The sequence below is a fragment of the Danio rerio genome, chromosome 21 (genome assembly GCF_049306965.1).
Source record: "Danio rerio strain Tuebingen ecotype United States chromosome 21, GRCz12tu, whole genome shotgun sequence".
In the NCBI taxonomy this organism is placed as follows: Eukaryota; Metazoa; Chordata; class Actinopteri; order Cypriniformes; family Danionidae; genus Danio; species Danio rerio.
The window spans coordinates 11,007,218-11,021,083 of record NC_133196.1 but is presented as its reverse complement, the minus strand read 5'-3'; the positions used below and the strand labels follow the sequence as shown (position 1 = coordinate 11,021,083).

The following is a 13,866-nucleotide window of genomic DNA, read 5'->3' as shown; positions in this document are numbered from 1 at the left end:
ATAAAAGCACTTCTATTTATATTTGTATTTTATTTACTTATTTTTTGAATGGGCTATATGCACAGCACACAGACTTTTATTTTTCAGTCAGGCAGCCCGCGGCTTCTGGTTAACTGTCTTTCCATTACAAAATTGTCACTTTTAAGATCTGATTTCTTTAAAAATCAGCAATCGTCACTGCCTGTTAGATATATATACGATATAAGGCGGGTTCTTAGATTGGACAAGAAGTACTGCATTAAAATCTATTTCCCCTTGCCCACTTCTTTAAAACATGACAGTTTATTGTACCCCAGTATTTTCAATAGAATTTTTGCGCTAGCCTGTAACTACTGACGGTTGTTATTGGTTACAATGGTCTTTTATCTCGATTTACGCATGAACAACTAACGGAATGCTTAAGTCTATTTAACTGAATGTATTGTAATTACAGTACAGCACTGATGCTGTAAAAACAGCCTTGTGAAATTGAAAATTTAAATTGAAACTGGAAGTTTATTGTTGGCCTTAAAACTCTAGCTGTGCATAGAATCCATTCAGGCACTTGACACAGAAGTATTTTTCATAATAACAGTTGGAATAAATAAAAAATAAAAATAAATGAATGAATTAATGAATTAATAAATCAATGAATAAATCAATAAATACCAACGTTATCTCAATGAAATCACATAAAATAAAATAAAATAAAATAAAATAAAATAAAATAAAATAAAATAAAATAAAATAAAATAAAATAAAATAAAATAAAATAAAATAAAATAAAAAAGCAATTCTATTTGTATGTTTTATTTTTATTTCAGGTTCTCAACAAGGAAGTAATTTTTATAATAGTAGTTGGAATAAATTAATTAAAATAAAATAAATAAATAATACAACACCATTTCAATGAAATCATAAAAATCAATAAAAAACAAAAGCACTTCTATTTGTATTTGTGTTTTTTAATTTTTATTTTAGGTACCTGCCATGGAAGTATTTTTCATAATAATAATTGAACTAAAACTTATTCAATTACGTATTTAAATAAATAAATAAATAAATAAAAGAACAGTAAATAAATGTATTAAAATGTGTAATATAATACAAAAATACTAAAACAAAACAATTAAATAATGAATATATAGTACAAAAACTACAAAATAGCTCAAACGGGTAAAAAATTGGATCTAATTGGTTCTAAAATTACACACAAAATCAACACAATTTATAAAATCATTTTGCATGCTAGAAAGGACTGTTGATCAACTACTTATGTAGCTTCTTGTTTAATTTGAGCTAGTCATTAACATTTAGTTGAAAAGAGGCTGAGATCCATAAAGCAGCATTGAGCAGTCGATAAGAGGTGAAGATGACAGAAAAAAAGCACATTAGTATTTCAGTCACGTCACTGCTGTCCTTTAAAAGCCCATTCTGGGTGACTGAGAGGGAGAAAGAGGAGGACAGCAGATCTGACAAATGTTCTGCTGGAAAAAAAAAAAAAAAAAAACTTTCCTCTCTTAACAAGATTAATCCACTTTCATATTGGTTTATTTTCATCATCCACTGGACCAGATCTGTACAGTGATGATCAATATGATGGTCAGTTGAAACTGTTGACATTTTAGGGGTGGACATGTTTTCGCTTTTCTGAAGTGTTTTTGAAATATTTGATATATTTTTACCTTGATTTGTTATGAGTTAATATACTTTTATTTATACTACTACTACTACTACTACTACTAATAATAATAATAATATTAATAATGTGTTTTATATTCGTTTTTAGACAACATAATACTAAATGTTTACAATTCAGAAGAGTTAAGAGACAAAACAAAACAACAAAAATAAAACAACAAAAAACTAAAATAAAACAAAACAAACCAACAACAAAACTAAAATAAAATGAAAACAAAACAACAAAAATATAAATAAAACAACGAAAACAAAAATAAAACAAAAAATCAAAAAACTAAAAAAACAACAACAACAAAACAACAATAAACTAAAATAAAACAACAAAAATAAAACAAAACAAAAATAAAACTCAAAGAAAACAAAACAACAAAAAACTCAAAAGAAAAAAAAACTAAAATAAAACAAAACAACAAAAATAAAACAAAAAACTACAAAAATAAAACAACAAAAAATCTAAGAAAACAAAACAACAAAAAACTCAAATAAAAGAACAACAAGAACAAAACAACAAAAACAAAAACAAAAACAAAACGACAAAATAAAACAACAAAAAACTAAAATAAAACAAAAACAAAACAACAAATAAAACAACAAAAACTAAAATAAAAATGTATAAAAAAACATGCATAAGCAACTACATACTTACAGAAATACATAAACACACAAGCAAACAAATACATATTTTTGGTTTTATTATTATTATTTTTATTATTATTAGTAGTAGTAGTAGTAGTAGTAGTAGTAGTAGTTGTTGTTGTTATTGTTGTTGTGTTGGTCCATCCCTACTATTTATAATAATAAGGATTTATTTGAAATTGTGAACAAAATAATGCATATAATTCTCAATGCTAGATTGATGACTTTAATCAAACCAAAATTAAATAACCTTAATCTAAATATATATATATATATATATATATATATATATATATATATATATATATATATATATATTATTCTAATAAATTATAATTTTTAAGCCATTATCTCATTTTACAACATCATTTACTGATAATAATTTTAATACTAATAATAATACTCATATTAATAATCATAATAATAAAATTAACAATAAAACAAATGTTTGATCAGGGTTTGATTATTTTTATTAATTCATTAATGATTTTTATTATTTAATTCGTTTTTAGTAATTTGACGCGACACTCACGTTTTTGTGGTTGACACACTTCATAAGCACCAGCTCTCGATACGCTCTCTTAGCATGAGTCTGGTTCTGGAAGGGTCTGCTGAGTTTCTTAATGGCCACATTTCTGTCCAGGACGGCATCATATCCAGCACTGACACAAAAACACACAGAGAAAACAAACCGTGAGTTAAAGTGCAGAGAGTGAACGTCATTTACAACATAAATTCACATTCAGAGATCAAGTCAACAGCTATGAAGATGCTAAATTACAGATTGATACAGAAAATCACAGCATAAAAAGTGAGTTAAACAAGATTTAAATTTTGAATAGGCACTACATGAACAAATGTGCACACATAACTAATTTTATAGAAAATGTTTAGTTTTAAGGGGTGGAGGTGGGGGGGAGGGGGTGCAGTGGGTTGTGCTGTCCCCTCTCAGCCAGAAGGTCACTAGTTTAAGCCTCAGCTGGGTCAGTTGGCATTTCTGTGTGGAGTTTGCATGTTCTCCCCATGTAGATGTGTGTTTCCTCCTGGTGCTCCGGTTTCCCCTACAGTCCAAAAATTTGCACTATAAGTGAATTGAGTAAGCTAAATTGTCTGTAGTGTATGTGTGTGAATGCGAGAATGTATGGGTGTTTCCCATTGATGGCTTGCAGATGGAAGGGCATCCACTGCATAAAACATGTGATGGATAAGTTAGCAGTTCATTCTGCTGTGGCGACCCCAGATTAATAAAGGGACTAAGACAAAAAAATGAATGAATGAATGAATGTTTAGTTTTGATTCTATGTAAATAAATGATCAGCACATCTCAGGTTTTGTTTTGTGACGGTTGTTTAATAATCCAGCTTTGCGAAATGTTTATACATATTTAATTAGCATTATATAAGACCAACTGCAATCATAAGTATACAGTACAGTGAGTGTGTGTTTGTTTATGTGTATATGTGTGTGTATATATAAAGTGTTATATTTGCATTTTCCATTTACATTTTTATTTAGAAAATATAAAATATATATACGATTAAATAATAATTTTTTTATAATAAATTAAAGAAACTTTTATTATTAGTAGTATTAGTAATATAGAAACCATTATTGTTATTATTATTGAAATATGATTATATTTATAAAATAATAATAATATAACAACATAAAACCCAACAGTCAACTGTATCAAATTAATTGAGTGTAGCTAACTCAAATTTGACTGATAGTAAATTTCCTCTGGGTGCTCCGGTTTCCCCCACAGTCCAAAGACATGTGGTACAGGTTAACTGGGTAGGCTGAATTGTCAGTAGTGTATATGTGTGAATGAGTGTGTATGATTGTTTCCCAGAGATGGGTTGCTGCTGGAAGGGCATTCGCTGTGTAAAAACGTGCTGGATAAGTTGGCGGTTCATTCCGCTGTGGCGACCCCGGATTAATAAAGGGACTAAGCCAAAAAGAAAATGAATGAATGAATGAATGAAAAGAGTTTTGAATTCATTGTTTAAAGTATTGAGTTAATTAAATACCTCATTACTTCAACTTAAATGGAGTAAGTTCACAGTACTCCTATAGATTAGTTTTTTTTAACTCATGGCGTGTAGTAATCAGTGTCCTCAACTGGTTTGAGTTGCCTCAACTTATTAGGTTTTACAGTACTTAGTTGGTTTGAGTTCTCATCATTTATTGGGTTTTACTGTGCTCAAATTGCTTTGTTTAGTCAAATGGATTAAGTTCACAGTACTCATTAGGTTTAATTTTTGAACTTAAATGTTTTGTTGCAATCGATTTCCTCATATGGTTTGAGTTACCTTAACTCATTGGGTTTTACAGTGAAATAATAATTCTTCTTCTTCTTCTTCATTTTACTCTTATTTTATAAACCCTTGGACAACCTAGTGCTACCGTATCTTTCTGATCTGATCAGTACTAAGGCCCAAACCTGATCACTTAGATCAAATACCGACTGCCATCTATTGCAAATACCTCGATCTCATCTTAAATGCAGGGGCGATAGAGCCTTTGTGCAATTGTGTGTTTGAAACTATGGAATAAGTTACCATTAAAAATCAGTATAGCACCCACTCTATCTGTTTTTAAATCGATGTTAAAGAATCTTTTTTCACGTGCAATGAATATTCCTTAACGGCAGTTCCAGGCTATACTAAATTGCTTCTTTTTGGAAATTTTTATTACTTTTGTTTTATATTGTTTATATTAACTGTATTGCTGTTTTTTACCTGCTACTGCTATTGTACAGTACTTTGGTCAACCGAAGGTTGTAATTAAGTTTGCTCTAGAAGTAAACTTTGATTTTATTTGATATATTTTTAAATAGGATTATTATTAATAATAACAATATAACAAAGGAGTATTTTGTCTGTTAAATAAATATACAAGCAAGCATTTTTTCAAGCATCTCTTCCATGAGTTTTCTCAACTTTAAATTATTGTTTATTCAGAGTTTGATTCTGCGATGAGGAAAGGGTTAAATCAGTGTTTCTCCTCCTTTTCTGCTTTCTCTCTCCATCCAGGAAAACCTGCTTCATTAACTATGCAGGAGCTGCAGGTCTCCTGGGGAAATACAGGATTAGTGTGTGCATGTGAGTGTGTGTGAACGTGTTCCTTCAGTCCAACTGTGCTGCAGAAAACATGGTAGCCAATGGCTCACTGTGATAAAACGCATTAGTGTTGTTCAGTAAATGAAGACTGATATTAATTGTATTTAACAAGGTGAGCCTGAAATAAAATGAAGGGATTGAAAATGTAATTTTATGAACAAACCAGCCTATTCAATCAGCAAGTTGAGCTGGGAGCCACATGAGTAACTTTATTAGAAAATACCCTGGCTCGAAAAAGCATGAGTGAATGGAGGATATGGTTATAATTATATTATAATTATTATATCATAACTCGTAATCGACAACATTTTTGAGAGTCGGAATCACTGGCCAAACATTATTTTTGGATTTCAGCTGAATTAAACTTTAGTTTCAGCAGATGCAGTTTTAGCACAAATTAAAATTTATGGATTTTAATTACAATTCTTGGTTTGATGATTTCATTGAGAATGCAAACATAATTTATATAAAGTGCTGGATGTAAGTTTTTGATTCTTCTAAAGTATAAAAATACCATAATAATATGTTAGCAGATATTTTAGAAACATTCTTGTTTATCTGAAAAGCAATGCTGAAGTCGGAAATTCTGCTTTGAAAATGTGTTTTCCATGTTGGAATGGCTGTCTTTGTTTCGTTCTTTTAACCCGCCAATGCCAGTTTAGCTAATTATATTTCAGCACCTTAGGTTGCCTTGTTGGAAAACCGTGTATTTCATTCATTCATTCATTCATTCATTCATTCATTCATTCATTCATTCATTCAGAAAGGCTCTCAAAGCATGCGCCTGTGACTGAAATGCAACCTCTGGTGGACAGTAGCAGACTCCAACATGAGACACAGATTCAAAGTTCATGAAACAGTCGAAGCAAATGTGTCGAAGCTTCGAAACCTTTCGAAATCCGTCTCTACAGTGACACCTAGTGGTCATATTTATGTATTGCTCTGGAACAGCTTCAGCAAAGAAACCGTTAAACAAATTTGAGGTATAAAACCTCACGTTGTAAAATTGAGGTTTCAAGGGATTTAGTGAAGCAGTGAGAGATCCTGACTTATTGGTTTAAAGTCAAGATGATGCAGCTATAGATGTTAGTTTATAAATGCTCCATTGTTGATGAGTCAGTGTTTCTTCTCCTCTTCTGCTTTCTCTCTCCATCCAGGAAAACCTGCTTCATTAACTATGCAGTATAAAAGTATATAAAATACCATAATAATATGTTAGCAGATATTTTAGAAACATTCTTGTTTATCTGAAAAGCAATGCTGAAGTCGGAGATTCTGCTTTGAAAATGTGTTTTCCATGTTGGAACGGCTGTCTTTGTTTCGTTCTTTTAACCCGCCAATGCCAGTTTAGCTAATTATATTTCAGCACCCCGGGTTGCCTTGTTGGAAAACCGTGTATTTCATTCATTCATTCATTCAGAAAGGCTCTCAAAGCATGCGCCTGTGACTGAAATGCAACCTCTGGTGGACAGTAGCAGACTCCAACATGAGACACAGATTCAAAGTTCCACATGAGGTTATTCATTAAAAAATAGTATAAATATTACGAGCATAAACATTAGGTAACCCGTTTCCTAACAACACGCTACGTGACGAGATTTGCAGTGATAAGCAATTTGGCTGTTTGCACCAGACGGAACATGACATAAATGTAAACACAGCCATTCAGAAGCACAGAATATGCACTCACTAATGAAATGGTAAATTTTATGATCTAATTAATACATATTAAACCTCTTTAACATTATTAAATGCACATGCTGAATTACTGATATGGGTTGGTTTGCATTATTTCTGAGCTATAAAGTTCAGTTTCAGACGGTTTATTTTATTGTCAAGATCTGAGGTGAACTATCTGCTGCTGCTTTCAGTAATATGTTAATAAATGTCGGTAAAACGGCATTCAAACTCACATTGTTGCCATTTAACACTGAATCTAGCACTGAATTTAACCTCAGGTACACATGATGTTTTCGGATGTTCAGCTGCAAGAAATAGAAGCCGTTTCTAATATATACTTTCGAGAAGTTTGTAAGAACAAAAACTCCTTTTAATATGGAGAATATTGCTTCTATCATGTGCTGTTGCTGTTATTTGAACAAAATTTAAATCAGCATTTAGGCTCAATCATCAGACTCACTCCTTGGTTTTCAATCTGGCAACCTGCTCTTGCATTTATTTTTGATCCAGGAATGCAATACCTAGTTTAACCACTGGGTGTCAAACTAACATACTGCGCCTTTAATATTATTGTATTACTAATTTTTATATAACTAATTTATTATAATAAAATAATATATAATATTGGATAATAATGAAAACATGAACACACTGTTTACAGCCTAATATTAATATTATTTTTGTTTTATTTTTAAATACTTTAAAAATATATATTTTAAGTAAATGTTTTAAAGTTGTCAATGAGTGGAAATGGGATGTTATTTCAATTTAAAAAATGTTCATTGAAATAGTGTCAACCACACAGCTGAAGTCAAAAGTATTCATCTTCTTGTGAAATTTGTATTCTTTTTCAAAAATTTCCCAAGTGATGTTTAACAGATAAAGGACATTTTTACAGTCTTTCTGTTGTGATTGCCAGCAGGGTTTGCTGACTGTATTACTGTCGATCTGCAAATCCCAGGTATCACTGCACCAACCACTACTGTCACAGCTGACAGTCATTTGGACACACACACTCACAGCTGAAACTCATCATCATTGATTACCTGGACTATTTAAACCATAGTTTCACACACACATGGCTGAGTATTGTCTAAGCTGTTGCAGTCATTACATAACCGTTTTCCTTGTTTCTACTAGTGGGAAAAGTGAGGCTTCATGAAACAGTCGAAGCAAATGTGTCGAAGCTTCGAAACCTTTCGAAATCCATCTCTACAGTGACACCTAGAGGTCATATTTATGTATTGCTCTGGAACAGCTTCAGCAAAAAAACAGTTAAACAAATTGGGCCATTTTGCAACACAGTAACGGTCCACTAGACATGTGATAAAGTTTTTTTTGACCCTGTCAGTCGAACACTGAAAAAAATATTTTACTTGCCTAGTTACCTAGTTACCCTAATTAACCTAGTTAAGTTTTTAATTTGCACTTTAAGCTGAGTGCTATCTTGAAAAATAACTATTAAAAATATGTACTGTCATCATGGCAAATACAAATAAAAAGTTATTTGAAAATAGTTATTAAACCTATTATGTTTAAAAATGTATTGGAAAAAAATCTTTCTAAAACATCACTTGGGAAACATTTAAAAAATAATTTTAAAAATCACAGGAGGGCAAAAAATTTTGACTTTCGCTGTATATGTTATTTTAGGTAATTTTTATTTTAAGTGACAAAATGCTTTCCTTCTCAGCTTTAGTTTACTATATTAGCTGCAAAAAAAAAAAAAAAAGAATGTTGTGTATTATCCTCCAGAGTGGCTCCAGGTTGGTTAACGCCATTGTTAAAGCAGTATATTTCTTTACGAGTGGAGCAGGAACAGAAAGAGCTACCAGAGACCAAGCTGTTGGTTTATGACTGAACACTGAAAAACTCTGCTCTTTAACCACACTGACACATGCTGCAGAAGGTTAAAGTGCCGGTATTAAAAAAAGACATAAAAATCGGACTCTCACAGGGACAGGAAATGTAGCAGGGATTGAAAAATAAAATGCTACTGAGTCACCAACAGCAACCACAAATGAAAAGTACCAGGAACCAGGTTTCTGTTTTTTTTTTGTTTTTTTTATTTTATTTTTTTTAATTACCGCCTTCAGTCAAAGCTCATGTTAAACTGGAAATAATACGTGAAATGATGAAAACAAAGGCCGTGTTTAATTCTCCTATAGATTTAATGTGAACAGTCGGAGCTCTGGGTTTGTGAAACAGCAGATGGTCAAAGCAGAAGGGGGTGACACACCAAAACTGAGGAAAAACCCACACACACACACACACACACACACACACACACACACACACACACACACACACACACACACACACACAAACACACCGACACTTCTGTATGATTTTAGAGTACTGTCTATAGGCATATTTTATTTTATACTGTAAAAAGAAAAAAAGTTATATGGCCTTACCCTAGCCCTAACGCTATTCTTGTTAAGTTTGATTTTGAAGCATTTTAAATTACTCGGACAGGTGTCCTATTAAACCACCTTAATAGATACAACTAGGTCATACCAATGGCATTATACAGTTTCGTGTTCTTGTAAACACACACGCACTTGCACAGCTATCTTTATGGGGACATTTCATTGACATCATGATTTATATACTGTACAAACAAAGCAAACAATCTGCATTTTTACATATTCAAAATACTAAATTCTGTGTGATATATATACCAAAATAAAAATGTCCTCACAAGGTCAATTTACTGGTATTGCTATACTTTATAGAATACAAGGTAAAGATTCACACACATATACACCAGGCCATTATAGGACTTGATAGCTTTGTTCATCTTTTTTTTATTATTGTTCTTCTTATTATTAATTATTCATTCATTCATTCATTCCTTTTCCTTTGGCTTAGTCACTTTATTCCTCAGGTGTTGCCACAGCAGAATGATTTACCAACGTATCCAGCATATATTTTACACAGCAGATGCTCTTCCAGCTGGATTCCAGCTCTGACAAGCACCCTCACACTCTCACATGCACACACATACACTACAGCCAATTTAGCCTATTTAATTCACCTGTACTGCATGTCTTTGGACTGTGAGGGAAGCCAGAGCACCCAGAGGAAACCGACGTGAACACAAAACGAACATGCAAACTTCACACAGTAATGCCAACCCAGCCGGGACTTGAACCAGCAACCTTCTTGCTGTGAGGCGACAGTGCTAACCACTGAGCCATCATGGCGGCCATCTTCTATTAAATTCTATCCTAAATTTCCATGTGGTTCTGAATTTTAATCTCACAACGTGCCAACATTTTCTTTGGACTGTAAGTTTAGAAATTTAAATTACAAGATGCACGATTCTAAGAAAGAAAAAACAAAAACTGTAACAAAAGCCACTGAAATCCTCACAACTTGTTTTCAAAACCATGCAGTACTGTTTATAAGTGAAATTTACAATCATATTCCACCCCCCAAAAAAAAGGTCCCACTTTATATTAAGTGTCCCTAACTACTATGTACTTACATAAAAAAATAAATACAAGGTACTTACTGTGTTTATAATGTATTTAAGAACACGTGGTGCTTTTGAGTTGGAAAAGAGGTTGGGTTATAGACGGGTTTGGTGTCATGGGTAGGTTTAAGGGTAGGTTAAGGTGTAAGGGATGGTCAACAGTGTATTTACAAATGTAATTACAAAAGTTAATTACAGATGTAATTACATACATGTGTTTAATCAAGCATAAGTACACAATAAATACATGTATTTACACAATAAGTACATTGTAACAAACTATTAATTCCTATGTAAATACATATTAGTTCAGGCCACTTAATATAAAGTGGGACCAAAAAAAAAATTATTTCATAATCTACCTCGTCATTATAACTTCTGTCTACTATGGCACACAAAAGATGATATTTTGAAGAATATTGTTGTGTTTGTTTTCCACATACTTCTATTATATGCTTTAACAATAGCCAGCAAAACTGATAATGTACATTCTTCAAGAAATCCTCTTTTCTGTTCCACAGAAGAACGAAATAAAAGAACAGATTTGCAACAACAAAAGGCTGAGTAGGTTTTAATTAAAAACATTCTATTCAAAGCACAATACATATCATTCCCTAAATCCAACACTGGAGAACTGTATGCGGAAAAGAAACGGAAAAGATGACAAAGTCTCTGACATCCACAGTGGAGTTTGGTGACAGCCCGGTGAAATTAAACACAGCCTGGTATAATTAACTTGACACTAAGTTCATCACAGTGTTCAGCTGCACAAGAGTTTGTCTTCGAAATATCCCATCAACTTGTTTGTGTTCTCATTATTTTTTCTCTCACAGATGACAGAGTCTGTGTGTCTGTCATATGCAAGACATGTAAATAAAAGGATGCACTTCATAGATTGTTGCATATAAATGTTCCTGTTCCAGTGCTTAAACTGCTCTATTGCATTGAGAGTTTGTGACTTGCACTATAAACAATCTCTAAAAAAAAAAAAAAACAGCAGCTTTGAGTTTTGTAATTTTACAGATCAAATTAAGAACATTTTCAGTAAATTACAGCATTTCATTCAATTATACTCTGTAAAAAAGGCAGGGTTCCACACAGTTCATTCACATTGTCCAAGTACAAATCAACTGAGTTCACTTAACAAATTTAAGTGGTTTGAACATAAAACAAGTTTTCCCCAAAAAATCTCAAAAATTGTCTTGTTTCAACTCATTTTTAATAAGTAGTTTGACCAAGCAGCAAGATTTATTTTATTTATTTATTTATTTATTGCGTGTAGTCATGCACCAGTGTTTACATGACAGTTTTTTTTTTTTTTTTTTACAAAGGCATAAACACAAGCATAAGTCATATGATGAATGAACCATTGCTCATCACAAACAACTTTTCTCACAAGTAGAGAAGCATAACAATACAGGTGCAACATCTGACAGCAGCATCTGCCATCTTGTGTTTTGCATCAGCACCGTAATAACCGGCTATGTCATATAGCCTCTCACATGTAATTTTTTTTACATTTTGGAAGAAGTAAAATTTACATATGTGGCTTTAACAACCAGATGCATTTAGACCTGTCCAGTTTCATTTGGAATGAGTCCCTGACCACCCCATGAAGTGGTTTGAGCGATCAGATTTACAGTATGTCTACTGTATATCTGTCTTGAATGCATGTCTGACAGTTTTTATTATTTACACCCATCCTTTTCACGTTCAAATAGCTATAAAATCAGAAAAAATAGTGATCTTCAAAATGTGATGAAGGCCCTACGGTGTGTTGTTAATTGCAGAGATCTAAAAGAGATCAAGCCTCAGCTAAGGTCAGAAAAGTATTGCAAAAGTTACTTAAAAAGTGCATTTGTGTGTGCAAATGCATTTCTTACCATAAAAAGTAAATAAGTAACGCAACTAGTTACTTTTTTAGGGAGTAACTCAATATTGTAATGCAATACTTTTAAAAGTCTACATGCGGACATGTTAGACTTAATTGTCTTAACAAAAGCCTCATTCATACAGTGATACCGGTAAATATCCAGAAAATTACTGGTGCAACTTGACCGGTAAATTAAAAAAAGTGCTGTTCACGCAGGCATGGATGTTCCGGAATATTTATGGAAAAGACCATTTACACATCCATTTCACAATACCTGTAAATTCTGACATCATTAACCAAGAAATGAGCTCTAAACAGCCTCGGTTGTAAACTTAGAAGGGGTCGGACTGGTGTTGATGGTTTCACTTTTATTTAAAGCTTTAGCATTCAAGCAGCTGCTTTGTCCCAAAGACATGCAAAGGCAGAGTTCTGATTGGCTAAAGTAGATGTCTCAGGTCAGTGCGTTAATTGTGAACGTGCTCTTTTCAGCAATTTTCCCTCTGCATTCACACAGAGCAGCAATCTGACAAATTACCGGTAATGTTACAACTTCTCTTTCCGGAAAATTGGCGGAATTAATTTACCGGTATTTTCCAAAAGGGCCTGTTCACACATGATCCCTTTTCGAAAAATTGCCAGTAATTTTCCAGAAAGGTCTGTATGTGTGGAAGGGGCCATTCTGTTGATTAGGTGTATCTAATAAAGTGCCCAGTAACTGTTTAATATTGATGACAGTGCACAATGTACACTTGAAAAAAAAATGTTTAGAGTAAGTACAAATAAGTATTATGCAATCTGTTTGTTTATAAAATTTCCATCCGTTTGGATGACATACTTTTAACATAATTGAATGAATAAACTTTACGTGGTTAATATTTGTTAGTTAAATGTAAATAAAACAAATAATAACAAGATTTCTGCAATATTATCAAAAAATACCATAAAATCTAATTAATTGACTTCTTCTACAGCAAGATATATTTATCCCATATTCACAACTAATTAAAACATTTAGTATTCGATTAGAACATAATAAGATTGGCTCTAAGGAATCTGACAACATACGTTTTTAAAAATGGTATGTTTTTATTATTATTTTATTGAGGGGAATGTATTGTCCCTGGACGTAAGACCGTTTTGGCCAATTAAAGCCACAAATCTATGGAATTCTCTTCCAACAGAAATAATTACATATACAAATGATAAGAAATTTTCATGCCTGACACGGAGGTGGTTTTTGTCGAATCAAATTTGTGCACACTGAGTGAGATGTTTTTAATTTGTCAGTGTTTTAAGTCATATGTGATTATGCTTGAATGTCTTAAACTGACTTTGTAATTAATTGGATATTATGATTTAAATTTTTACCTGTCCAGGGACTGCAGGTGGAAAAT

At 32.3% G+C, this 13,866-nt stretch overlaps 1 protein-coding gene across 53 annotated transcripts in view; it reads right to left on the bottom strand.

Annotated features, from left to right (window-relative positions):
• mapk10 (mitogen-activated protein kinase 10) overlaps positions 1-13,866 on the bottom strand; it is a 141,472-nt gene that overhangs the window by 57,554 nt on the left and 70,052 nt on the right. For all 53 annotated transcript variants that reach the window (XR_012396578.1, XM_068215922.2, XM_073934917.1 and 50 more), the window contains one exon: positions 2,849-2,978. Coding sequence is in view for 52 of the 53 variants with exons in the window: in XM_068215922.2 (XP_068072023.1) it covers positions 2,849-2,978 (130 nt within the window). In the remaining variant the exon portion in view is untranslated. The remainder of the gene's footprint in view (positions 1-2,848; positions 2,979-13,866) is intronic.